This window comes from Centropristis striata, chromosome 7, assembly GCF_030273125.1.
Source record: "Centropristis striata isolate RG_2023a ecotype Rhode Island chromosome 7, C.striata_1.0, whole genome shotgun sequence".
Taxonomy (NCBI): Eukaryota; Metazoa; Chordata; class Actinopteri; order Perciformes; family Serranidae; genus Centropristis; species Centropristis striata.
This window is the reverse complement of record NC_081523.1, coordinates 32,714,497-32,741,378: the sequence shown is the minus strand read 5'-3', so window position 1 is coordinate 32,741,378 and position 26,882 is coordinate 32,714,497. Positions and strand designations below refer to the sequence as shown.

At 41.1% G+C, this 26,882-nt stretch overlaps 1 protein-coding gene across 1 annotated transcript in view; it reads left to right on the top strand.

The window, feature by feature from the left end:
• The window catches only part of abca2 (ATP-binding cassette, sub-family A (ABC1), member 2), an 81,460-nt gene that overhangs the window by 37,317 nt on the left and 17,261 nt on the right, over nucleotides 1–26,882 (top strand). Inside the window, exons 13-33 of the mRNA XM_059336419.1 lie at nucleotides 1,101–1,274; nucleotides 2,518–2,620; nucleotides 2,718–2,832; nucleotides 3,980–4,170; nucleotides 6,665–6,815; nucleotides 6,958–7,162; nucleotides 7,260–7,424; nucleotides 9,135–9,315; nucleotides 10,176–10,388; nucleotides 12,298–12,494; nucleotides 12,831–13,004; nucleotides 14,708–14,904; nucleotides 15,072–15,192; nucleotides 15,499–15,789; nucleotides 16,512–16,733; nucleotides 18,828–18,930; nucleotides 22,079–22,404; nucleotides 24,291–24,504; nucleotides 26,194–26,299; nucleotides 26,382–26,493; nucleotides 26,651–26,711. Coding sequence (XP_059192402.1) covers nucleotides 1,101–1,274; nucleotides 2,518–2,620; nucleotides 2,718–2,832; nucleotides 3,980–4,170; nucleotides 6,665–6,815; nucleotides 6,958–7,162; nucleotides 7,260–7,424; nucleotides 9,135–9,315; nucleotides 10,176–10,388; nucleotides 12,298–12,494; nucleotides 12,831–13,004; nucleotides 14,708–14,904; nucleotides 15,072–15,192; nucleotides 15,499–15,789; nucleotides 16,512–16,733; nucleotides 18,828–18,930; nucleotides 22,079–22,404; nucleotides 24,291–24,504; nucleotides 26,194–26,299; nucleotides 26,382–26,493; nucleotides 26,651–26,711 — 3,622 coding nt within the window. The remainder of the gene's footprint in view (nucleotides 1–1,100; nucleotides 1,275–2,517; nucleotides 2,621–2,717; nucleotides 2,833–3,979; nucleotides 4,171–6,664; nucleotides 6,816–6,957; nucleotides 7,163–7,259; nucleotides 7,425–9,134; nucleotides 9,316–10,175; nucleotides 10,389–12,297; nucleotides 12,495–12,830; nucleotides 13,005–14,707; nucleotides 14,905–15,071; nucleotides 15,193–15,498; nucleotides 15,790–16,511; nucleotides 16,734–18,827; nucleotides 18,931–22,078; nucleotides 22,405–24,290; nucleotides 24,505–26,193; nucleotides 26,300–26,381; nucleotides 26,494–26,650; nucleotides 26,712–26,882) is intronic.

Genomic DNA, 26,882 nt, shown 5'->3' with positions numbered 1-26,882 from the left:
CGAGTTCAGCGTTACACTCGTCGCCATCTTGCGTCGACATCTTGTTTCAGATGCGCGGAGCAGACCATAATTGGACTGTGGCGGAGCGCGAGGGAACGACACTGACTACACGCCTCTCTACACCGGCAACCCGACTGAGAGAAGCCGCTGCTAATTCATGTTAGCATTAATTGGAGCATTAACTGGGATGTTTGTTTTGGCTAGCAAAAAAACCAAAACAAAATGTATCTTTCTCACCTCAGAAAGCTAAGCAGCGACTCCTTGGAGTATCTGTTAGTCCAACCAAACGCTGAACAAGACATTTTTACTGAACAAAACGTTCAAATAAACTGTCATTAAGTGAAAATACAGTCTGAAAGGGTCAAAGTTATGAGACCAAATCGGTAAACGTCCTCTTTTCTATCTCTATACGTTATATATAACTTTATTGACACGTTGCCGTGGATACGCATTGCTCTGCTTCTCTCCTGGTGACGGCTTGCCTTGTCAGTGACCTGTAGCCACGCCCCAAATCATACGATTCTTTATCTTCTATTTTCTTCTAAATGGAGCCATTATTAGAACTATTGACATCAAATTGTCTTGAACTTCTTGAAGATGATTTTTTACTACCGATTGAGACCATAATGTTGTCCTGAAAAAAATTTCTGAGGTAATAAATCAAGTGAGAAGTTTTCAAATTTTGCACTGAAATGAATGGGCAGATTTTTTTCTGCACCCCCTACTGGAATTTTCGGTGAATTGCAGGCACTTCCTGATTGGCCTCCATGCTCAGGCACGGAGATTGCCGCCTGGGTTAGACTACCTGTTAGAGCTGGCGTTAGCTGGCTAGCTAACGATTCTGGAAAAGAACATCTTGAACAACTTGAATAAAACAGAAGAACCCTTTTCTACTTTACAATAATTAATTTAAGTATACAAAGATTAAGATGGAATAGTGGTATTAGAATGTGAGAGGCCACCAAATTTAGGCTTTTAGGGCAAAATATTTAGTGGGTTTTTGGTGCAGTGGGAAAAGGGTTGTCAAAGGGGCTTATGAAGTTGATAAGCTGGTTGAGCCACCAGGCTCTACTTGCTTAAAATATAATCTTTTTTTCCAGGTGTGATTTTCCAGACGGACAAAGATGGCTCTCTGCCACCCCATGTTCTATACAAAATTAGACAAAACTCCAGCTTTACTGAGAAGACAAATGAAATCAGACGGGCCTACTGGCGTCCAGGGCCCAACACAGGGGGGATATTTTACTTCCTCTACGGTTTTGTTTGGATCCAAGGTAAGTGGCTGAAATTCAATGCATCCTAAGTACTGAAAATGTGTATTTATAATACAGGTTTAACAGGTTTTGGATTTGATACATACTTTTTTGCATTTGCATTGCATTTTGCAACTGTTGTTCTATTTAAAAAAAACTCAAGGGCAAATTCACAAAGAATTAACTGTGGCTGCTGATAGCACCAAAAAGAAAAGTAGATGGAGTAACATAAAATGAATATATAGGTATATGCAACATTAAAATAATGATAATAATAAATCTACATGTACAGAAGAGAAGATAAAAACAAAATGAAATTTACACCCTATATACATATGAATTTGTGCAAAAGATAGACTTGTGCAAAGAGTATTGACATGATATAAACATTACATATATACACAGTGACACAGTGGTGAGATGATCTGCTACACATTGGTGAGCTGTTGTAAGTCCATTTTTGAATGGTAAGACAGACATAAACCGATGTTGTGACATTGAAGCTGAATTAATTGGAGAATGAGCTCCGCTGTCCCTGAAGTGTTATGCAGGAGGGGAGAAGGATTGTCATGATAGAGAGCAGTTTGTTCAGTGACCTCCTGGTCACAGTGACTCAAACATCTCCAGGTTCTGGCCAATGATACTTCTAGCCTGATGAATCAGTTTTTGCGGCACTCACCATCACAGACTGGTAGAAGATCTCCAGCATCTTACTGCACACATTAAATGATCAGAGCTTCCTCTGCTCATCCCTTTCTTGTACACAGTGTCAATGTTGGTACTCCAATCCAGTCTGTTATTCCAGTGTACACCTCAGTACTTGTAGTGGCTTAGAACTCCAACCTCCTCGCCCATCATGCTTATGGGCTTGGTCATGGCTCTCGTCCTCTTGAAGTCGACCACCATATCTTTGGTCTTATCCCCATTAAAGAGCAGGTGATTCCTATTGAACCAGTCCACAAAGCTGTCCATCAGTTGCCTGCACTCCTGATCATATCTAATACACCCGACCACTGCAGAGTCAACAGAGAACTTCTGCAGATGGCATGATTCAGACTGGTACTGAAAATCAGAGTTGTATAGAGTGAACAGGAATGGAGACAAAAAAGGGCTTGTATCTGTATCTGATAGTCCTGCTGCCAATTAAGTTATAAAGTTATATAATTCCTGAATTATGCAGAAATGAATGAATGCAGAAAGTTTAATGCAGACACATTTAGTAACTCTTTCTGACTTAATTTCACTCTTTCTCACTCTCTTCCAGATATGATAGAAAGAGCCATCATCAACACGTTTGTGGGCCATGATGTGGTGGAGCCTGGTAACTACGTTCAGATGTTCCCCTACCCATGTTACACCAGAGACGAGTAAGAAAAAAAATCTCATACATGTTGTGAATATTGAAGTACTGTGTAAACACTGTGTGAGAAAATGTAACTGAGAGCCCTGTTGTTTCTGTTTCAGTTTTCTGTTTGTGATTGAGCATATGATGCCTCTGTGCATGGTGATCTCCTGGGTTTACTCAGTAGCCATGATGATTCAGCATATTGTGGCTGAGAAGGAGCACCGGCTCAAAGAGGTTAGACTGTATCATCTTATAACTGTCATCAGACTTCAATCCAACATTAGTTGATTTCAGTTTGATATTTGGTGTTTTCTTGTCTTACCATAGCTATTATTAACATTTTATAAGACAATAAGTCAGATGATGTTCAGTATTTTTCCTATCAAATCAAATCAAATCCAGTTTACAGACCCAACAATTAATGTATTCTACTAACTAATATTTTGTACAACAAATGTATGATATCCTCCTTTTTGAGTAATGTTTGCTAAAGGACAAACAAACAGTGTCCTTCCGTTTTAATATATTAAAGAGCCTTTTTCAAAAATGAAACTATACATTTGAAAGATCTATATATTCAGTTGGAACCAATTGACTTGGGGCTGAGAGACACAGCCAGCGTGGGGAAGGACTAGTATTAGTATCAGTGTGTCATGATAATGAATAATTCTATTCTAGTAGTGTTTTAATTAAAACAATATAAAAACAATTTTTATCAAAATAGTTGGTAAAACTTTTATATTAAGGTTAAATTATATATTGGGGCTACACAGTGATGTGGTGTTTAGCACTCTTGCCTCAGAGCAAGAGGGTCGCCGGTTCGACTCCAGCTCTTTTCCAGCTTGCTCCCACAGTCCAAAAACATGCAGTGTTGCTGGTACTTGATATGAATTGTAAGCATTACTACACTTACTTACTCAGAAAAGTATTTTTTTTTTACAGTAATCAGTTACTATATGCAGTAATTAGTTACTCCCAACACTGAAGTTAAAAAGCGTGCCACTACAGTTGCAGATCAATGTTGTGTTGGCATTAAAAAATATTGTGTCGATATTAAAAAAGGTATTAAATTCAACTTAAGTATTTCTGTTTATACCCTGATAACACTTAATACATTTGGTCTATTCTGTGAATAGTGTCCAAATAACTCTAATAATTTAAGTCTTTATAACTCAGAATATGTTCCCCATTCTAAAGTGAGGTCTCACTCATAATAAATGTATTAGTAGTTTGACACTTATTATGCCATGCAGGTTCCTTATGCTAAAGGTGGCTTTTCTAGTCTTCACACTTAGCAAATGTGGTTGCTTTTGTCATTAGCTTTACTTGTTGCTAAAGGAATCGCTAACTTAGCTGCTAACACTTGTTGCCTCTTCCACAGGTGATGAAGATGATGGGTCTGAATAATGCTGTCCACTGGGTTGCTTGGTTTATCACCGGCTTTGTCCAACTGTCAATCTCTGTCACCGCTCTGACGGCCATCTTGAAATATGGCCGGGTGTTGCTCCACAGCGACCCATTCATCATCTGGCTCTTCCTCAGCATCTATGCTGTGGCTACAATCATGTTCTGGTGAGATCTCCTAGTTCCACTGAAATCACTTTGAATCCCTTAATTTTTAGAACTATTATAACAGGGTTGCCGCAGGGTTTTAGAAGGTATTGAAAGGTAGTAAATGAAATTAGGCAAAAAATAAGGTCATTAAAAAATATTAAAAGGTATTAAACGTCATGTGTCGAGGTATTACATTTTTCGAACCATCCGCCGCTAAGTGCCAGTGACAGCACTGTCCAAAAGACCGCAACGGGAGCCACACACAGCATACTCTCGGGAGTTTCCACTATACTCATTTGGTGGCGGCGACCCGCCGCCGCTATATTAGGCCTGCCGCTACCTCAGAATAGGGGATTGTTTTATTTTTTAACTGATTTTTTAACTCTGTAACAGTGAACAGTCTTCCGCTCTCGCCGCGGGAACAAGCGTCTGGAGCAGTGCCAGGACGTCAAACACTTGTGATTTCATAACAACCGCAACAGCGCGAGCTCTCTGTTAGCATCACAGGAGTTTCTGAGTGAGGTCAGACTACCTGTTAGAGTAGATGGCTAGCTAACGTTACTGGAAGAGAACAAATCACACTGCGGCCAGTCATCCTTACCGTAAGAACGTGTTAGACCCACCTTCAAAATGAAAGCAAACATGTAGCTTTCAAAATAAGAGCATGTGGATGTGTTAGCAGAGTCCACCACAAAATTTACAAGAAGACTGTCAAAATATGAAGCCTTGAATAAAACAGAGGAATCCTTATTCTCCTTAACATTGATTCATTAAAATGTGCAATGATTAAGATGGAATAGGCACCAAATTTTGGCTTTCAGGGCAAACATTTTCTAGGGGGGAGCATGCCCCTACTTTGTTGACTAACCCCCATCATAGTCTTATAAAATCTTGTGGGAAGCACTGGCTCTAACTCTTGTTTTGCGGTCGAGTGTCATTTTCTATACCTTCTAAATTGCTGATTGATATTTACACGCTCACACCATCCAGGGGAAAAATAACCCTTTACCCCAGCTGATGAAAAAAATCATACAGGAAACACTGCAGTTCTGTGGTTACAGTTGTAATTAGTTGCTAGTTACATCATGATGGAATTTGAAACTCCTTTCCTCGTCACTTTACTTTTGACTTTTTACACAAGTTCTTTCATTATATTAGTCCTTTTTGTTTTAAACTTTTTTAAACCATCATTTTGTGCCCCTTCATTGAGAAAGAATGATAGATACTCAAGAATGATAGGGTGTAGCGGTGGAGAACACATAACAATTAAAAAACATTTTGTCTTTGGTTAGGGTTGGATTGCAAACATTTGTGTCTAGGTCAGTGCTGCTATAAAAGTAAGAAGTATGAAGTAACTGTTATTTAGGTACTTGATTTGAATTGAAAGCATTACTTCAACAGAAAAGTATTACAAAAAAAAAGACAGTTATCAGTTACTATAGCAATTAGTTACTAGTTAAAAAGTTTGCCACTACAGATGCAGATCAATGTTGTGTTGGTATTAAAAAATATTTTTGAAGGTATTAAAAAAGGTATTAAAAGGTATTAAATTTCACTTCTGTATATACCCTGTATGAGACTATTCCTAAATATATCACTTCAGATTCAACCCTGATTAACGCAATAGAGGTATCTGGACCATAGGAAGAGGAAGTAATTCAAATCTTTAATATTTAGGGCTATCCTGATGCTTTGGGGAAAATCTAAAATGTATGATGGTTATCTACCATGGATTTATTTTTTCATCTGCAAACAAAGTTATTTTGGATTCCTTGTCAAAAAGCCTTATTTCGGGATTATTAATGACAAGCATTTCCAAAATAAATAATTTTGCAAAAACTGGGCACCCCTGTCTAATACCACTAAGAACTCTGATTCTGAAGTTCAATCCATGGATCAGGGATATAGGGGATATAGAATTATGTCTGTGTTAACATGATTATATATTATTATATTAAGAAGTACAACAAAAATGTTCAATGGTGTCAAACACCTTGTAAAAATCGTTAAACAACATAAAACTATCACTGTCAATTAAATACTGAAAATCAATGAGTTTTGTCATCATTACATTATACCACACAGTGGACATTTCTCTTCAGTCTGCTGACAATCTTTAAGGGTGTCAGCAGAACAAACAGGCTATATTTACATTGTGCATGTAGCCTCATAAAGTGAAACAGTTGTTCCATACCTCTGACTTTTCCTGTGTGTTTCTTGGACATGGTATATTCCCTGGGTCCGTTCAGTTCCTTATTTTACCAGCTGTGGCAATTTGTGAGGTTTTTTTTTCTATCCAATGGATAGATATCCAAAGGATGGCGGACACAGAAATTGGTACATCGCCCTTATATATATATATGCTGCTATTAAGTTATTTTAAGTTATTATAGTGTGTGTGTATTATAGTGTGACTTGAGGTCATTACTCCATTACTCATGACTCCTACAATATATGAGATTTGACAAATGTAAAAATTGATAGGCCCATGTAACTTCCCTTTGTTTTCCAGTTTTTTGGTGTCAGTAATCTACTCTAAGGCCAAGCTGGCTTCAGCCTGTGGAGGAATCATCTACTTCCTCAGCTATGTGCCCTACATGTATGTGGCCATCAGAGAGGAGGTGGCCCATGATAAGATCACTGCCTTTGAGAAGTGCATTGCTGTAAGGCCTTTTCTCTTTGTTCCCACCTTTCGTTTGAATCCAAATGTTTGTCTGTTTGTAAAATGTGCTAGATGTGTCGTCACTGTAAGATGATACTTAAGTAAATACATTCTTCAACCCATTCTTTCATCCTCTCCTCCAGTCATTGATGTCCACCACAGCCTTTGGACTGGGCTCCAAGTATTTTGCGTTGTATGAGGTAGCAGGTGTTGGCATCCAGTGGCGGACCATCAGCCAGTCACCGGTAGAAGGTGATGACTTTAACCTGGGTCTATCCATGATGATGCTCATCATCGATGCTGGTGTGTATGGTGTGCTCACTTGGTACATAGAGGCCGTGCATCCAGGTAGGAGATGCTTTGAATCCCCACCATCCTGTTCTTCAATTTCAACACTTGTCTTATTCAGATAGACTGAATAAAATATATTTTCCCTTTATTATAGGAATGTATGGACTGCCACGCCCATGGTACTTCCCCCTGCAGAGGTCCTACTGGTCAGGCAGTGGCCGTGTCGAGACCTGGGATTGGCCATGCTGTGGAGGCGGGACTGCCAGGCTCAGTGTGATGGAGGAGGATCAGGCTTGTGCTATGGACCATCGGAAATCTGGTACAGACAAATTATTTTTTGGAGCTGAAGACAAGATTGGTAACTTGGCTTATATGTCTTTCAAAGGTGAGGTGGCTGTCAAAAATGAGTTCAAGGTGTATGTTTGGGTCTATGGAGAGGGGGTCAGAGAGGAGTTGTGAAGGTTGAGGCAGAAGTTGTGGGTGGGTTTGGTGCGGGATTTGATTATTAAATCAGATTTGTCGCAGTTTAGTTGAAGATAATGAGAACGCCTCGGGGTCCCCCAGGAGGAGCTAGATGTTGTGGCTGGGGAGAGGGACGCCTGGAATGCCCTGCTTAGCCTGCTGCCCCCGCAACCTGGCCCTGGATAAGCGGAGGAAGATGGGTGGATGGATGGATGGATGGATGAATGGATGGATAGTTGAAGATAGTTTGTTTGCATCCAGGATTTGATGTCTGTGAGGCAGTTGGTCAGCGTGGAGTGGGTTGCATTGGAAATGGTTTTGGTGGAGATGTAAAGTTGGATGTCGTCGACGTAGTAGTGAAAACGGAGGCCGTGGCGAGATATGATGTTGCCAAGTGAGAAAATGTAGAGGATGGGACAAGGCACAGAACCCTGGGGTTGCTTATGGAGAGAGGAACGGTGGAGGAGGTGCAGTCGGGAGAGGAGAATGGTGTGTTTAATTGTGTCAAAGTCGCATTGAGATCAAGGAGGATGAGGATGTTGACATGTCCAGAGTCGGACGAGAGGAGGAGGCCATTGGAGACACGGAGAAGGGCTGTTTCGGTGCTGTGTTGTGAGGGCAAACAGGATTGGAATTCTTCGTACAGATTGTTGGAGGTGAGGTGGGTTTTCAGCTGAGAGGCGGCAGCACGTTCCAATATTTTGGACAGAAAAGGGAGGATGGTGATGGGGCTGAAATTACTGGGGTTATCAGGGTCAAGACCAGGTTTCTTGAGGATGGGTGTGACGACAGCCAATTTGAGGGGTTGGGGGACAGAACCAGTGCTGAGGAAGGAGTTGATGATTGCAGTGATTAGTGAGGGAATGGCAGGGGGTGTCCTTTAGGAGTTTAGATAGGATGGGGTCAATAGTGCAGGTGGAACATTTCATGCCAGCCATGAGGGTGGACAGTTGTGCAGGGGACAGAGGGGAGAAGTGAGATGGGCAGGTGGGTGTGGAGGTGTTGAGGTTACTGTAGATGGTGTCAACTGGTGTTTTGAAAAAAATGAAAGGAATGATTGGCACTTATCAGCTGTGAAGGATGAGGAGGTGTTGTCATTGGGTTTGAGAAGTTTATTAACTGTGGAGAAGAGAGCCTTTGGGTTTGTGGGACAGAAAGAATGAGGTGGGAGTAGTAGGTGGACGGGGCTGCGCTTGGGAGCGTCTTCTTATTGTTGAAGGTGGTCTGTGTAGGCTTGAACGTGAACTGTTAATCTGGAGTCTTTCCAGTCGGCGTTTCCTTGCTTTCATTTTGTGGAAATATGTTTGTTTTGTAATTTTGATGGATAGAAATTAAAATGTTCTTCGTCAATCATGATTGTGCACTGGAGCTACTAATTGTATGTTGAAGATTGGCTTTATTTCCGTATCTTGTATCCTGAATGGTTGGCTCCACCAGATTCAGATTATCTCCCAAAATCCCATTTTGGTTATAAAATTAGTAGAATTGGATCATCGAGAAAGGTTTGTCATGTTTAAGTGATCTCTTTTGTACACCACTAATTTCATCCTTTCTTACTGTTACCCAGAGGAGACACGGGGCATAGAGGAGGAGCCGAGCCACCTGTCGTTGGTGGTGTGTATAGACAAGCTGACCAAGGTGTACAAGACTGGCAGCAAACTTGCCCTCAACAAACTGAGCCTTAACCTACATGAAAACCAGGTAGTGTCCTTCCTGGGACACAACGGAGCTGGCAAGACCACAACCATGTGAGGGAGACTTGAGTGTGTGTGCTTATGCATGTGTGTCATAATAAATCAACGCTGAAGGTCAGTCTCACTTGACCACCCTGTGTTTTTATTCTTCAGCTATTGCACTATTAGACAGGTTCCTTCAGGGTTCACACTGGGTTTTCTGTCCTACCACGGTGGTTCACTTTTTATCTTTTTATGTTACTGCGTAGAATTATGTTTTTTTTGCTTCCTATTTCACACTGCTGGGTTGCAGCTGAAAGAATAAGGCTTAAATGATCATACATGTCAAAAGAATACATTAACTTACATACATTAACTACACTCAGATCTAATCATATCCTATGGGGAAGTGATATTGTAAGAAACAACGAGTCGACACACTAGAAGCTGTCATTTATTTAATTTAATTACTACACAGTGACACTTCAACTTCTTTTGAAGATCTTATTATATATTTTTTCGCCTTTTATATGTTCTACTTCCAAGCACCTCTGGGTGTGTGGGCGTTCTAAGAATAATCATACAAATACACAGTCACAATTTTTTGCTGTGCTCAACCCAGGGTCTCCCAATGGGGAGAACCTGGGTTAACTTCCCGAGCTGATAGCTAGCATAATGGGATTTTTTTTGCCTGAATTAAGTTGTTAGTGAAGCCAGATAATGAAAAGACCCCTAAGTATGTTGAATTTGCTTTGCAGTACAGGACCCTGACCTGCCTCCTTCTCTCATGAGGGCATGTCTTTATTCAAAAAGCATCAAATGAGCTCCATACAGAATAATATATATAGAGCTGTACAACATTCAAATCTTTCTTAAATTGCCTGACTGTTTTACCAGTGTTACTTCTACTGTCTGCCTACACTAAATTGTCATAGGTCCATCCTGACAGGCTTGTTCCCGCCCACCTCCGGCTCAGCTACTATTTATGGTCACGATATCCGCACAGAGATGGAGCGTATTCGGCAGAACCTGGGCATGTGTCCACAGCACAATGTCCTGTTTGATAAGCTCAGTGTGGAGGAGCACCTGTGGTTCTACTCCAGACTTAAAGGCATGGCTGAAGAAGACATACGCAAGGAGATGGACAAGTAAGAACAAGTGTTCTGCATTTAAGTCACTTAGTTTTTGGAAACTCATTTCTTGACAGTGGTTATCAGACAAATGCAATAAAACATGACAAATAATGATCACAAAAGTAGTACATAAGTAGTATAAAATGATTAAAAAAACAACCAAACACAACCACATGCCTTCAATACAATGGAACAGTGTATTATATAATTCCTGGCCTGCAGTCTAACCACTGTCAGCTAATCTTCAAGGACATCAATCTGTCGTTACAAGTGATTGTGAATCAATTTTACCAGCTTTGCTTCAAAGTGACAACAGCTGCAATGGAGAGGGAAAAGCAAGACAACACCCAAAAGCCGAATGGTTTTGCGTGTGGTGGCCATTAACAATTTCTCTCTCCTTATCCTTCCTGACTGATTCTTCTCTAGTTTTGTGTTTGGCTAGTGTCTTTGTCACTACTGGTACATTTACATTTACATTTACATTTAGTCATTTAGCAGACGCTTTTATCCAAAGCGACTTACAGGAAGAGTAAAAGCAAACAATCAAGGTATAGTGCAATAAGAGCTATTAGTGCATCAATAAGTGCTAGTGACAATTCTTTGAGGAGTAGAATTATCGTGTGGAGCTAGGAGAGAAGATGCTCTCTGAAGAGATGGATCTTCAGGAGTTTTTTAAAGGTAGCATGAGGCAGCAGCCCAATCAGGTTGCACGGGTAGTCCAGCTCTTCCTGGATGGCACATCCATACGTATGGTTGCAACAAGGTTTGTTGTTTCTCCCCGAACAGTCTCAAGAGCATGAAGGAGATACCAGGGGGTCGACCATTACACAAGGAGAGGTGGACACGGCGGTAGAAGGGGATTGAACCCAGCAGCAGGACAGGTAGCTAGGAGGAGCAGGAGGAACACTGCCAGAGCCTTACGATATAACCAACAGTAGGCTAAAGTGTGCATGTTTCTGACCAAACTGTCAGAAACAGACTCCATGAGGGTGGTATAAGGGGCTGCACCACGCAGCTCGTTTGGCGTTTGCGAGAGAAAACCAGAATTGGCAGGTCTGCCATTGGCTCCTCGTTCTCTTCACAGCTGAGAACAGCTTCTCACTGAGCACATGTGACAGGCGTGAAAGAGTCTGGAGACACTGTGGTGAACATTATGCTCTCTGTACAATCATCCAGCATGACGAGTTCGGTGGTGGGTCAGTGATGGTCTGGAAAGGCCTATCTTGTATACCTTGAAAGGTAGCATAGACCTCCATGTCATAGCTAACGGCACCCTGACTGCTGTTAAACCCTCAGATCGATTGTCAGACCTTAAGCTGGTGCCGTGGGCCCTGGGTTCCTCCTGGTGCAGGACGATGCTCAGCCTCATGTGGCCAGAGTGTGTAGGCAGTTCTATTGATGCCATTGACCGGTCCTCTCGTCCCCCTGACCTTAATCAAATTGAGCACCTATGGGACATTATGTGTGAGTGCATCCGATGCCGTGAAGTTCCGCCACAGGCTGTCCAGGAGCTCAATGTTGCCCTGATCCAGGTTTGGGAGAAGATCCTCCAGGACACCATATCCGCTGACTCATCAGGAGCTTGCTCAGACTTGTTGATAGTGCATACAGACATGCAGGGGCCATACACACTACTAAGACACACTATGAGTTGCTGTGATGAAAAGTTGGATCAGTCTGTGATGTCAATTTTTTACTTTTCTAGCTGGAAGTATGAATAAATAATTTATGCATGAAAAAGTGTCAAAAGAGTTACATTTCTTCCATAATCCCCATTCACTTGAATGAAGAAAAAAAGAGAATATGTTCAATATTTCTGAAATTATTAGCTGCAATGTCCTTATTGAGCTTAATGCTTAATATGTTTTTTCTTTGCTGTGTGTGTGTGTGTGTGTGTGTGTGTGTGTGTGTGTGTGTGTGTTAGGATGATTGTTGATCTGGAGTTATCCAACAAGCGTCACAGCCTGGTGCAGACTTTGTCTGGAGGGATGAAGAGGAAGCTGTCTGTGGCCATAGCCTTCGTTGGAGGCTCCAGGGCTGTCATCCTGGACGAACCCACAGCGGGGGTGGACCCCTATGCTCGCAGGGCCATCTGGGACCTAATCCTCAAGTACAAACAGGGTGAGTGTAGGCTCATTATCATAGAACATCCTTGTTTTTATTCTCCAACAATATTTAAAAGCGTTTTTATTAAAGTACAGTTAGTTTGGAATAAAAGAAAGTTGTAGCACTCTTCTAAATGCATTCACCTACTTTGCTTCATCGCAGAGGATGAGGTTTCCTGGGTCGGACTTCCACTGTCTGTTGTATGCATAAAGTCTGCATCAAGTTGATCAGTGTCAAAAAATGAGTTGTCAAATTATAGTTGCAGATTCTGTCCTTTTATTTTTTGTTTGATAATTACAGTGCAAACCTTCTGCTGTATGTCTGTAAGTGTGAGTTCTACCTCTGTCCCAGGCCGCACAATTCTGCTGTCCACTCACCATATGGATGAAGCAGACCTTCTGGGAGATCGCATCGCCATCATTTCACATGGGAAACTCAAGTGCTGTGGCTCGCCACTTTTCCTGAAGAGCACTTATGGAGATGGATACAAACTGACACTGGTCAAAAAGCAGAGTGAAGGTAGAGGTGTGTGTGCAGTTTTTAATTCCTATTGTTTTCAGTTAGATTTACAGTCAAATTCATAAGAGCAAATGTTGACGATTGGGTGCTTTAACTTTTCATACCCTAGCCCCTTTTTCAGTCACTACATGTCTAATCTAGACACTTGTGTCATGGTATGAAGGGTTTTCCTGCCTGCTTTCTGGGTTTTGTGTGTGTGTCCTCTTCTCTCCTCGCTCTTACCTACTTAAAGTACTTAATGATAATAATAATAATAATAATACATTTTATCAACGAGATGCCTGTACTATAAAGCAGTATTTGGCTAGCAAGGTAACTTCAGATTTAACCTCACGGTCACTTATGCTGCACACCTAACAAACTTCAAAGCATGTTCAAAATGACATATTAGCACATATAAAAGCATCGCCTACTTCCCAATTAATTCTGTTGAAAAATTTCATTATTATTCATAGAAGATCCCATGAACCTTGGTGGATCATGAAAGGGTCTCTTTGGAGACAGGTAAAGCTAAAGAGATGCATGTAGCGTGATAACATAATGGTAAAAATACAAACTAAAAAAACTAAATCTAAAACCTTTGTAGAAACTGCTGACGTCATATTCAGTGCACTAATAGAAGTTGAGTCCATTTATGACTGAACGGGAAATAATCAATGAGGAAAAACCAGAAGGTTCGAGTGCCAATTAGGACAACTTGAGCCCCTTCATAAATAATGGCTCTTCTCAGGGCTAGGGGCCCCTGATCTCTGGTTCAAAGAACCAACAGAGACACTGGAGTCAACCAGTTTGAGACACTGACCTCAAGAACACCAGTTTAAGCTAAGTTTTCAATCAAATGTTTATTATTAATAAGCTATGTTTAACTGACCATCTGAAAAATAGGAAGTTTTGCTTTAACATGTTGATTTTCATCAGAAACCAAGTCTTTTCCTCCTGAACCCCCACACCTACAAGCAAGGAACAGGCACAGCCTCTGATCAGACGATATATATAAGTTACAATATATAAGTGTTACATTCAGAATTTTGCACAGATCCTATTAGATTTAAACTTAAAAAATATCGGTAGTTCATAAATATGTACCGGTTGCTCTGCGAACAGACTTGTCTATGTTTGCTATTATTCAATTATACAATTATTGCTGCACTTTTTATATGAACATGCTCATGGCTAGATTAAAAGTCTAAAAACATCGTTGTGTGAGCACTTAGCATGATTGCGATTTTTTAGGTATGTTGAACTTTCTTTGTATTTCCCGTCATGTCTTGGGTGATGTAAACAGAAAATATAATTTTGCCATGGAGTCAGTCAATAAGCTGTGAACTACAGTCAATCCTTGCAGTTCCTGTTTATACTCTTATAACCATGGATGTATACAGCAATCAACTTTTGATACTGAAGAGTCTAAATTTTGATTTGATTCGAAACTGTTTTGTAAGCAGATATGTAAATGTTTATCAATGGACATCAGAGATATCATCTTTACTGGAATCTAAAAGCGAAGTTAAACAGATTCCAACATTCTGTGAATTTCTATTTGCCTATGAGAATACTGAGTGTGTATCTTGTGTTGTAACTGTTATTGAAAAACATGTTATATTAATACTTCAGAAAAAAAGAACATTAGTTTAAACTTTTCTTTAACCATCCAGTCCTCCCTTGCTCCATCCATCCAACATGTTATGTGGTTTACTTTCATCTTTCAGGCCAGGGCAGCCAGCTGCAGCATCCGTCATCTGTGTCGCCATCCTCCTCTCTGTCACCTTGCTCAGAAGCTCAGGTCACCCAGTTTATTAACCAGTTTGTGGCGTCCTGCCTGCTGGTGTCTGACACCAACACTGAGTTGTCCTATATTCTGCCCTTTGAGGCTGTTAAGAAGGGCTGCTTCGAGAGGCTGTTCCAGGTACAAAGACACATACACACAAAATCCTCATAGAGGCCCTCCCCTTCCATTATTACTTATCGTCCAGTAAATAATTAATAAGATGGTCTCTGTGAAGACAGAAAAGTAATACATTGGACAGTAATTTGACATTGTAAGACATTCTTTTCTGTTGTGCATGCCTCCAGGCTTTAGAGCAGAGCTTGAACAGCCTATCTCTGACCAGCTTCGGGGTGATGGACACCACCCTAGAGGAAGTTTTCCTCAAAGTGTCTGAAGAGGACCAGTCTCTGGAGAACAGCGATGCTGGTGAGACCCTGTTCCTTCCCTGTTCCTCCTGTGTCTCCAGATAGCTTAACACTATCACAAAGTTTTAGTTTTCATAAATTAGTCATGCCTTTTTCAACAATATTGGACCGCCCAATAATCCAAAGTAGTATTCTTTCTCCAACCTTTACCGTGTTGTTTTTGTGCCTAAATCGACCAGTATATCTATCGACCAAACTAATGGGTTGTCGAACAATCCCGCAAAATTCATCTGAATTTCAGCTCTGACTTTAGATATGCTTCAGACTGAGTTGATAATCTTTTCCCTCTCTCTCTGTTTTATGGCAGACATAAAGGGTTCCCCAGGGGGCAGCTCAGTGGGGAAATCCACAATTGATTCAGGAGGTCAGGGGGGGGCACAGGGCGAGACTGGACCGTCAGTGGAAAGTGAGAAGCTGGAGGTGGAGCTGAGTAATCTGGTGATGTGCTCCAGGCTGAGCCAGAGCCAATCCTCCCTGAAATCTTCCTCATCCGTTGGCTCAGTAAGGGGGGATGAGGGTGGACTCTACACAGACTTCTATGGAGATTACTGCCCACTCTTTGACAATGGAAAAGAGTCTGACTCTGCCAGCTTGAGGGGTAAGATAACTAGATAGCAGATGTGTCAGAAATGTACTTTTTTCCCAGTCACTGAACCAACAACAAAACAGCAATGGAGGTAGTAGCCAATGACGCTAGGGATCTAATTGATACAGTACAGCATAATAGTGCATACATAACCAATTGTACAAATTGTTAAACCTGAGTTTTCAATTGGCTAAGCAAAAAAAACCTAGTGTGTACGTATATTGCTGTGCATTGCAGAATATTTTGCTTTTTGTAGGTACACAAAATAAATGAATTTTGCTGGAGTTTATACTGCAAGAGACGGTTCAAAATTATTTTTCCAAGTTAAGAATTGGGAAGAAATATTTTACATCTGTAGTCAAACTCAAAGTACTTAAATTCAATCATGACACAGGATCACAGGATAGTCTAGCTTTAAAAGTCTCTGGTAACAACTCTGAGTAGAGACACATAAACCTGAAAAACTTTTTTTCATTTCAATGAATATGTTTGTGTCGGTGATAACTGCTTTCTGCTTGTTGGTATGCTGTATGTGTTATTTGTTCATAGGGTTTTTTTGTAAAAGAGGTTGTGTCCTCAATCTGACTTCCATATTAAGTAAAGTAAGCTTAACTACAGTGGTGAGTGTAATATTGAATTAAACTAAAAATGTGTTTTATAACCCCTGCAGAAACATCCAGACATTCTTTTCAACTTAATTAATTGATTTCTTCTGATGTTTTCTTCACCTCAAGGGGAGGCAGAGAACCCCTCATCACCAGAGACATTCGCTCTGGAGGGGCAGGGCAGCTTCAAGTTGGAGGGTTGGTGGTTAAAGCTAAGCCAGTTTCATGGCCTCATTATCAAGAGGTTCCACTGTGCCAAGAGGAACACCAAGGGCCTCTTCTCTCAGATCCTCCTACCTGCCTTCTTTGTCTGTGTAGCCATGACAGTGGCCTTATCTGTGCCTGAAATTGGTGAGATTTTAGTGACATTGCTTATGTTTATATATATTCATCCATTATCCAAACACACATTGGGTTAGAGGCGGGGTACACCATGGTTAAACTCCATACTATAACAGGGCAGGCAGTTAGAGACAGACAACACTCTTATTTACTACCATAGGCAATTTAGAGTCACCAATTAAACCTAAGCTGCATGTGTTTGGACTGACGGAGGAAGCTGGAGGAACCGGAGAGAACCCACACTGATCCGCAGAGAAAATGCAAACTCCACACAGAGGAGCCGCAAGCGAACTGGCAGATCTCTTGCTGTGAGGCAAGAAAATTATAAACAGTGGTATACAAAAGTTTGACAGTTGCAAAAATTGTGTACCCCAACCAAATATCATATCAATATTTAGTAGAGGCTCCTTTTGCAAAAATAACAGCTTCTAGACGCTTCCTATAGCCTCTAATGAGTTTCTGGATTCTGGATAGAGGTTTGATGGTTACCAAGTATGAACAGCCCGCTTCAAATCATCCCACATATTTCCAATGATATTCAGGTCTGGGGACTGGGATGGCCATCCCAGAACATTGTACTTGCTCCTTTGCATGGGTGCCAGAGTAGATTTTGAGCAGTGTTTAGGGTCGTTATTTCAACTTTATGACTGTTTGTATAACATTATTCTCAAGATTATTATATTCGCCACCATGTATAATGCCCCTTGTTATGACCAAATAACTAAATCTTTGTTTCATCAGTCCGCACCACCTTATTCCAAAATGAAGCTGGCTTGTTCAAATGTGCTTTTGCATGTCTCAAGCGACTCTGTTTGTGGCAAAGGCTTCTTCAGCATCACTCTCCCGTACAGCTCCTCCTTGTGCAAAGTGCACTGAATTGTTGGATGATGCGCAGTGACACCATCTGCAGCAAAATGATGTTGTAGTTCTTGGTGGTGGTCTGTGGGTTGTCTTTGACCATTCTCACCATCCTTCACCTTTGCCTCTACAATATTTTTTCTTGGCCTACTACTTCTGGCCTTGTGTTTGCGGTCTTCCATTTCCTCACTATGTTCCTCACAGTTGAAACTGACAGCTGAAATCTCTGCGATATATTTTTGTAGCCTTCTCTTAAACTATGATGTTGAACACACTTTTCTTTCAAGTCATTTGAGAGTTGTTTTGAGGCCCCCATGTTGCCACTCTTCACAGGAGATTCAAAGAGAAAACAACTTGCAATTGACCACCTTAAATACCCTTCCTCATGATTGGATGCACCTGTCTATGAAGTTCAAGACTTGATGAGCTCACCAAACCAATTATGTGTTCAAATGGTAAATGGACCTGCACTTATATAGCACTTTGCGACCACTCAAAGCGATTTACACTACAGACTGCCCTCATTTTCACTCACTGCCCCAATTTTGGGTTCATTATCTTGCCCAAAGATACGTCGACATGTAGGCTGCCATGGTCAGGGATTGATGCACCGACCGTTCGATCAGTGGGTGACCACTCTTCCAACTGAGCCACAGCCGCCCACAACAAAATGACATGGGTGCCCAAATTTTTTGCACCTGTCTAATTTTCTATTGATGCATATTGCACATCTTCTGTTCATCCAATAAACCTAGTTTCACTACTGAAATATTACTGTGTCCATAAGTTACTTGATGGATCAAAATTAAGTTGCTGATCCAAACACCCCATGATTTATAAAAGAAAATAATCGAAATTGTCAGGGATGCCCAAACTTTTGCATACCACTGTATATCAGCACTCTCACCTCACAGCAAGAGGGTCACACAGGTCGTGATGCGACTTGCATGTTCTGTGTGGAGTTGGCCCGTAGGTGTGAATGAGAGCGTGAATGGTTGTCTGTCTCTGTGTCTATGTGTATGCCCTGTGATAGTCTGGAGACCTGTCCGGGATGTATCCCACCTATCGCCCAATGTCAGCTCTGATTAGCTCCAGCCCCACACAAGTTCAGATAAGCGGTTAAGGATAATGAATGAATGAACATACTGTATATGTATGTGAGGTGATCTTCTGTCAGTATATGTTGATGCTGCACGCTTCGCACCCTTACAGGCAGGTGAACACATAGTTTTCTCTTTTTTACAGGTGATTTGCCGCCGCTGATGTTATCCCCATCTCAGTATCATAACTATACCCAACCTAGAGGCAACTTCATCCCTTATGCCAATGAAGACAGACGACAGTACAGGTAAGAATACATCTTTTGTATTAACAGCGATTTTGCCAGGGGACAGTCCAGGACAGAGCTCACTCTCCTGATCAGTTTATTTAGTCTCTTTCTGTCCTGGTACTGCACCCTCTCCAGCAGACCATAGCCTAGAGGATGGCTGAAGCCACCACTCAGTCCTGAGGAGGGCTCTGCACACTCTAAAGGACCTCAGTCTCCTCAGCAGGTGCAGGCGACTCTGGCCCTTCTTGTAGAGAGCACAGATGTGGTCAGTCCAGTCCAGTTTATAGTTGAGGTGAACACCCAGAAATTTGTAGTTCTCGACCACTTCGATGTCTAATCCCTGGATGTTCACAAGTGTGAAGTGGGATGTTTTCCTTTGAAGTTAATGATAATTTCCTTTGTCTTGCTGGTGTTTATCTGAAGCTGGTTGAGCTTACACCAGCTGGCAAAGTCCCTGATGACTATGCTGTATTCCAGTTCATTCCCCTCAGAAAAATATCCAACAATGCCTGTATCGTCTGTGAATTTCTGGATGTGGCAGTGTTTGGTTTTGTGAGTGAAGTCTGAGGTTTAAAGGTTGAAAAGGAAGGGAGAGAGCACTGTACCCTGAGGGGCACCTGTGCTGCAGAGCACCACGTTGGACAAACTGTGATGGAGCCTCACATACTGTGGTCTGTTGGTGAGATAGTCTGTAGTCCATGCAGCCAGGTGTTGGTCCACTCCCACACTTTCAATCTTCACTCTGAGCAGTGACAGCTGGATAGTGTTGAAAGCACTGGAGAAGTCAATGAACATGATCCTCCCAGTGCTTCCGCTGTCCGCCAGGCTGCGATCTGTGCAGCAGGTAGATTACTGCATCGTCCACCCCAATACCAGGCTAGTAAGCAAACTGCAGGGGGTCGCAGGTGTCTCAGGATGATCCACGAACATGATACAAAAAATCAGTCTGTGCCATGGATGATTTACCACCCTGACAACATATTTAACATGTTTTCTAGAGTGTAGCCTACAGATGAGGTGTTTGTAACTACACACCAATAGGCCTACTAGAGATTTTGTGGATTGTGCCACATTACTATCAACCTCTGTAGCATCAGTGCTAGGAGCAACGTTGAAAACGTTGACGTACAGCCCTGTAATGTTTATATCAATGTTCAACATAATGTCCCATCAGGCCATTAGGAATTTTATTTTGTTTTAATCTTTGTAGCATTTTGTGAATCTGCAGCCTACCTAGCGGAGGTATTATTCCAAAAAGAATCGCTAGCACTCGCTAAAACATCACCCTTGCTGCTGACAGTCCTGGGAGCTTGATGCACATAACAACAGTAACTAAGCGGGAGAAGATTTTGCGAAGGGTCAATTGACTGTCATTAACAAATCAGATTGGTTTGTTCCTTCTGGTGACAAGTCCTTTGTTCTTGCGCTTTCAGGGCTAAGTGCACAGGGTCTGACTCTGCGTCCTTGGAGTCCATGAAAAGACCAGTTCATACTATCAAGCAAAGAGACAGGCTGGACCAACAAAGCAGATTCAGGCAGAAAATTCTTAAATAAGGAGCATATGCGGCAAATTTCGAGTATTCACCATGAACAGGGAGCTGCTCTAACTTAAGCATAATGAACACATTACTGAACACATTAACATGTCAATATTGACACATAGTCATAGTGTCACTCGTTGGCAACAGGAAGTAACATGTTTTACACAGTTTTTAGCTTAGCCCCTGAAATAGGTTTAACTTGGTAGAGGAGTGACGCACTTAAAAGCCTCAAAGACCCATACCCTAAAACCAATAGGATGTCAGCCATCTTGAATTGAATGAGAAATTTTAGGGTATTTTGGGCCATTTCCAGGCTACTACTTTAACAAACTACTCCTAGAGATTTACCCTAGTGGCCTTCAAATTTGGTGAGTACTATCTTAAGACCTGATTAATTAAAGGTTTTCGCAGTTTCGTTAGTTATTAAGGTATGAGGTGAAATATGACGTTTTGCCATAAAACAGGAAAATGTAACTTGGGAATGCATTAACCAATCTACCCCAAATTTTTCATGCATGATGAGAGTCCAGTCCTGAACACATCCGCATGTCAATATTGACACATAGTCAAAGGGCCTTCTGCTGGTTACAAGAAGTAACATGTTTTATACTTTGATGTCTTGAACTGTTTCTCTTCATTGGTTCAACAGATCCATCTCAAATATGCTTAGACAGGCCTCAGGATGTTGATGATGCTTTGTTGTGAACATTGTGAGTTTTCATTGAACGGTGTTACTGTGGTGGCGTGATGAATTTCAATCATTCGCCACGACGCAGGAGTAGATTGTCCAATCTGCCCCAAATTACTCATATGTGATCCAGTGAGTCCAGACCTGAACACAATCCCATGTCAATATTGTAGGGGTCACAGGTATCCCACAAGTTTCATTTGGATTTATGGACTGTATGTGATGAAAATTGTGCCAGCAATTTCTTCACTTCAACCAAAAAAAAGGGATGATCTTTGTTTCCTCCCAAACAAAGACACACAACCCCACCCCCACCATTGCCACAGCTCCAGGTGGATTTCTTCAGACATAAAAAAAATCCTTTGCTTTGTTTTAGAATAAATATTTTTTTTTTGACTAAACACACTGTTCTTTTAATGTTGCACATGAATGAGTGATATGCCAAACTCTGCTATGAAAAGAACTTCAAATGCCTTCAACTAATACTAAAAGTGTATATGGTAATTTGATTATAATTAAGTTAATAATTAATCAGTGTTCCAACTTGATGTTTTGTAACTTTATGAGACTGATTTACTGTAATTTTGCCATCTTTTCACTGTTTATAATTAATAATTATATATGATAATTATTAACAATTCTGATAGCAAAATTGATCTGTAACCCCCTGATACCCCTTACAACTTTTGGTGCCCCCTGCTGGAGGCAATTTCTATCTGTAACCAGATACCCCTACAATATTGACCCATAGTCATACGGCCTCCTGCTGGTAACAGGAAGTAACATGTTTTATACTTTGATGTCCTGCCCATAACTCATGAATTGTTTCACTGTCGCCATCCACCGTGTGTTGTCAGTTTACCCTGCCCAGATTAAAAATTACATTCAGAAGTACATTGAAGAATCTAATTGTAGCATGTTTAATCTCCCCTCTCAGGAGTAAACAGTCACCAGACGCCAACCCACGTAAGATTATCAACACCCTCCATCTGCCCTCAGGTGTGGGTGCTACTTGTGTCCTTAAAACCCCCTTTAACAGCACCCTGGATCAACTGGCCCAGACCCTCAACCCCAGCGCCAACAACTCCAAGACCCTGGCTGCTCGCTACTTTGACTCTATATGTCTGGACTCCTTCACCCAGGGGGTCCCACTGTCAAACTTTGTACCTCCACCTCCTTCACCAGCACCTTCAGATTATCCAGATCCTCATTTTGAGGACGGGCTGTGGAACTTCACAGTCACCCCTCCAACCACAGTCCATGGTGAGTCCATTTGATAAGGCTGGTGACCATTATCATATGTGCAACCCACTTAAATGTGTCCAGTTTAAGATATATCTTACACTGAAATTTGTCCGTCTGAACTGCTCTGGAAATGTTTCTATATTGATTTCTTCACAAACATTCTTCATAAACTTTTGACTGCATCATCTGGCATTGTGAGTCTAATGTCACACATACGCAAATACAAGCAAGTGACCATTGCCTGCTTAGGCTATATGTGGGCTGTGCAGGATGCCACACAGAGACATCAGTTGCTGGTTTGCTTTGAAACCCACTTATGTTCTCAACCAGAAGCAACACTTTTATTTGCCCCTTTGCATATGAGTGACTCCAGCCTGATAGTTTCTCAGTTAAAAAGAAAATGACCCAATGAGTGCTAAGAGAGCAATGAGAGCAGTGAATTGATTATTCATTAGCCAATCAGCACCAGGACCAGAACTAACACCCTTTTCAGTCATTATGCATTGTCAAGCTGTGCGCTGGAACTAATGAGAACCAATGAGAGCAGTGAATTGATTATTCATTAGCCAATCAGCACCAGGACCAGAACTAACACCCTTTTCAGTTATTATGCATTGTCAAGCTCTGCGCTGGAACCAAGGAGTTGTGACAATGGTGAGTGCGATAGACAAGCTGCATAAAATTTTGCACACAACCTAAAGGTAAAAGGTTGTATAAAGAATTGTTATAATCCAAAAAATGCACGTTATAGACGAAAAACGTAATTTGTTACTGTCAAAACAGGAAGTGGTGCATATCTTGATAACAGTCACTCCTATCAACACCAAACTTGGAGCAATTATTTCCCATGCGCCACTGAGAATATCTGCCAAATTTGACATATGGCCACTAACAGATAGCGCCATTATCAAAGCGAGGGCGTTTTGGCTTGTAACTCAAGCAAACTATGTCGCACATTAAAAAGATGCATTCATTGAGTTAAGCTAAATTTTGTGATATAGGCCACGCCTATTTCCACCACAAAATGTGTTTGTCACAAAATCACTAAAAAAGCTCTATTTTCTTTTTCAAACTCCTTCAAGGCACAGAGTCTGATCCGCACAAAATTTAGCATGTAGAATCTGTGCTAGCCCATGACTAAATGGTGTAAAAATCATTCAATCATCAATAACCCCAAATCTTGCTCTACTGAGGTTCTGTGCTAAATGTGGTGCCAATCAGCCACTAGGTGGCACTGTGCCAAAATTCAAAATAGAAAATGCAAATGGCATTCAACCTCCCAAATGATTAAAAATCAAAGTCGCTCTCAACCTGTGTCTTGCATCTTGCACGTGGGCCTGCGGGCCCGACTTGCGTTGTCTCTGTGGGTTGTGGTGTCCGACTTGCACTGGAGGCTTTGACCCCATTCATACCTTTTTCACAGGTCTAATTTTTATTATTATTCCATTGAAAAGACTCATACTGCAACCTCAACGGTAAACGCCATAACATCAGCATTCACGGGGCAGGCGCAAAAAAACGACACGTCCACCAGCAGGTGGCAATATAATTGACGTGAAAGCCCTTTGGCCCATAAGGAAGCCAAAGTAGCAATACAACAATGATATGCACTCAAAACCTTAACTAAAAGTAAATATTTAAAGAGTATCAATGTACATATACTCATTGTGCAAACTGTCTCAATATCAATACTGATTTATTGATATGTAAGCAGCATTTTTAAAGTTGATCTAACCTAAGTTATCTTAACTATACTATACTTTTGGTTAGTCTAATCTATAATTTATAGTTATTTTTAGTTATCTACTGGAATCACTGGATCTCTCTCTTGACTACAACATGTGCTTTTCCTGCTACACAAGTCAATGTATGAGTTAAAGACACCTCCTCTTATGTTTGCTCAGAACCTGTGACGTCTCCTCCCACACTCCCCCTGTCCATCCGTGAGCCAGTGCGTTGTACCTGTTCCATGCAGGGGACGGGCTTCTCCTGCCCCAGTGGGGTAGGAGGACGCCCCCCCCTCATGAAGGTGGTGACAGGTGACATCCTGGTTGACATCACAGGCCGGAACATCTCTGAGTACCTGCTCTTCACATCAGACAGACTGCGCCTGCATAGGTAGGAGAAGCATTTCATATTTTTTGTCAATAAAATAAAATTTTTCATTCCCAAATATACTTTTGTCAGAACCTTAAATGGAAGCCTGAGTCAGATTTTATTGAAATCTGAATGTAGAATGTAGTTCTATGTATGTATTATGTTCAATGCAGTAACCTAATTTGCATTTTCTCTTTCACATAAACCTACAAGCTTGATTGACCATGTTAAAATTACATGTAAAGTTTTATTCCCTGTTACTTGCATTAATGTAAAATAATCTTGCATAGTTTATATTGCATTTTAATTTTTCTAAATGTATGTAAAATAATACCCAATAATGTAGATGAAAAATTCCATTTGAAAGCTTTCATTGAAGTTGTTATCTATGTTGAAATCATGGGAAAAATCAGTGAGAGAGAGAGCTTGGAGAGATTGTGGCTGTGTCCCAATGTCAAGGAAGGATCCTCAAACGGATTTGAAGGATACTACGTCATTGTCATCCGCCGACGGACTGTCCTTATGTCCAGGATCCTCTGCAGGATGGAGTCCTTCTTTTGCCCAAATTCCAAGGATGCATGTGTGTGTCCTCCATGCGCCCCGTGTACCCATAAAGCCTTGCGCACACCGGTCTACAGGGAGATTTAAAAAATGGCGAGCGTAGAAACAGCGACGCCGGTTGCGCAGTATGATTTTAAATATATAAGTATTTTCAGTTTGCACTAAATATTTGTTATCACAAAACTTGTGTTCAAAGTCAAACAAAAAACATATGCATAAACAAATGGCAGAATATTTATCATTTTTTCATCTTAATACATTGTCAGTTAAGTTAATTGCTGCTGTCTCAGTCGCTAAAGTCATTAATTATTAATGTTAATACGTTAATATGCGTCAGATGATGAAGTACTATGTGCAAAGTATACGTAGCTATGCCATTCAGAAAGTTATACATTTGTTTATTGTGTTAACAGCGACCGAAAGCTATTATCCGTTATTGTTATTTATAAATAACGGTTATTGTACTGTACTGTAAAATCAAATTTTAAAAAATCACTATGGTGAGTTATGTGCCATTGCTTTTATAACTTTGTTGCTTTTTCTTGCTAAATTGTGGAGATTCAAACTTAAAGCATCTTCTTCCATTTCCACAAATATGTGGAAGAGTGCTGATGCCAAAGCCACATCCATGTCGTGAACTGGTTTTGAAATTGCATCGCTGAATTGAAGCAGGACGTCCAATTACGCAATGATGCACACCTGCACACTAGGAAGGCTGTTCCATTTGTGCATTATACCAGTGATAGGAAGGACTCTGGCCTCTCCTCTGGAGGACCCGACTCCTAAGAAAGGATCCTACTAAGGAAGGATCCTTGACATTGGGATACAGCTAATGAATGGTTTTGTAGGTGAGCTTGATTGCTCTTATGATGCACAGGAGTGTCTGCAGCAGGAGCTGGAAATCACCCCAAACACTCCCACAGATCACACCCCTGTGGAAAGTAGGTCAAGAGGAGGGGAAAACAGGGAACATGCAGGCAAACAGAAAATAGGCTGAAAACAGACCCAGACCATGACAGTATTACTATAAAGATGAGGTTTAAAATCTGATTTTACAGCAAATGCAACATTCATAAAATATTACATTCAGTTTTATTTGAGTCTATTCAAGCTTGTATTCTATTCTGTACCATACTTTGTTCTTAATAGATATGGCGGTTTAACAGTGGGGAACATCCAGAAATCAATCCCTGCATCCTTTGGGAGAAAGATACCTCCTATGGTTCGCAAGATAGCAGTTCGCAGATCAGCTCAGGTAAGATTGGCGTTTTGAACCTGGCAAGATGTTCACAAATCCAGTTTCAACTGTGGCTGACAGAGTAAGCCCATGTGTCTAGGTTCTCTACAACAACAAAGGTTACCACAGCATGCCAACATATCTAAACGTCCTCAACAATGCCATCCTGCGTGCCAACCTGCCTGCATCCAAGGGCAACCCAGCTGCCTATGGTAATTGCATATGATGACATTTTCATTTAAAGACACTTAAATGCTAAATTATTGACAGTGTTAAATAATGATATGTCGATTTGGGCCAGCTCCTCCTTGTGGTTATTATCATCTACACACAAGTTAGGTTATTGTGTTTTGTGTGTTTGTTTTGCAGGTTTCACGCTGACAAACCACCCAATGAACCGAACCAGTGCCAGTCTCTCTTTGGACTACTTGTAAGTTGCTCAGTGGCACTGACATTAAATGCTTTAAAGGATAACTTAAAGGACCTTAATCAGGGGTCTAGGGAGCTGGGCTGAGCTGCAAAGCAAAGGCGATCCCAGTACCAGTGGTGCTGGGAACCCTATTGTTATCGTAAAGATTTTTATTTTTATTATTCTTCTGTT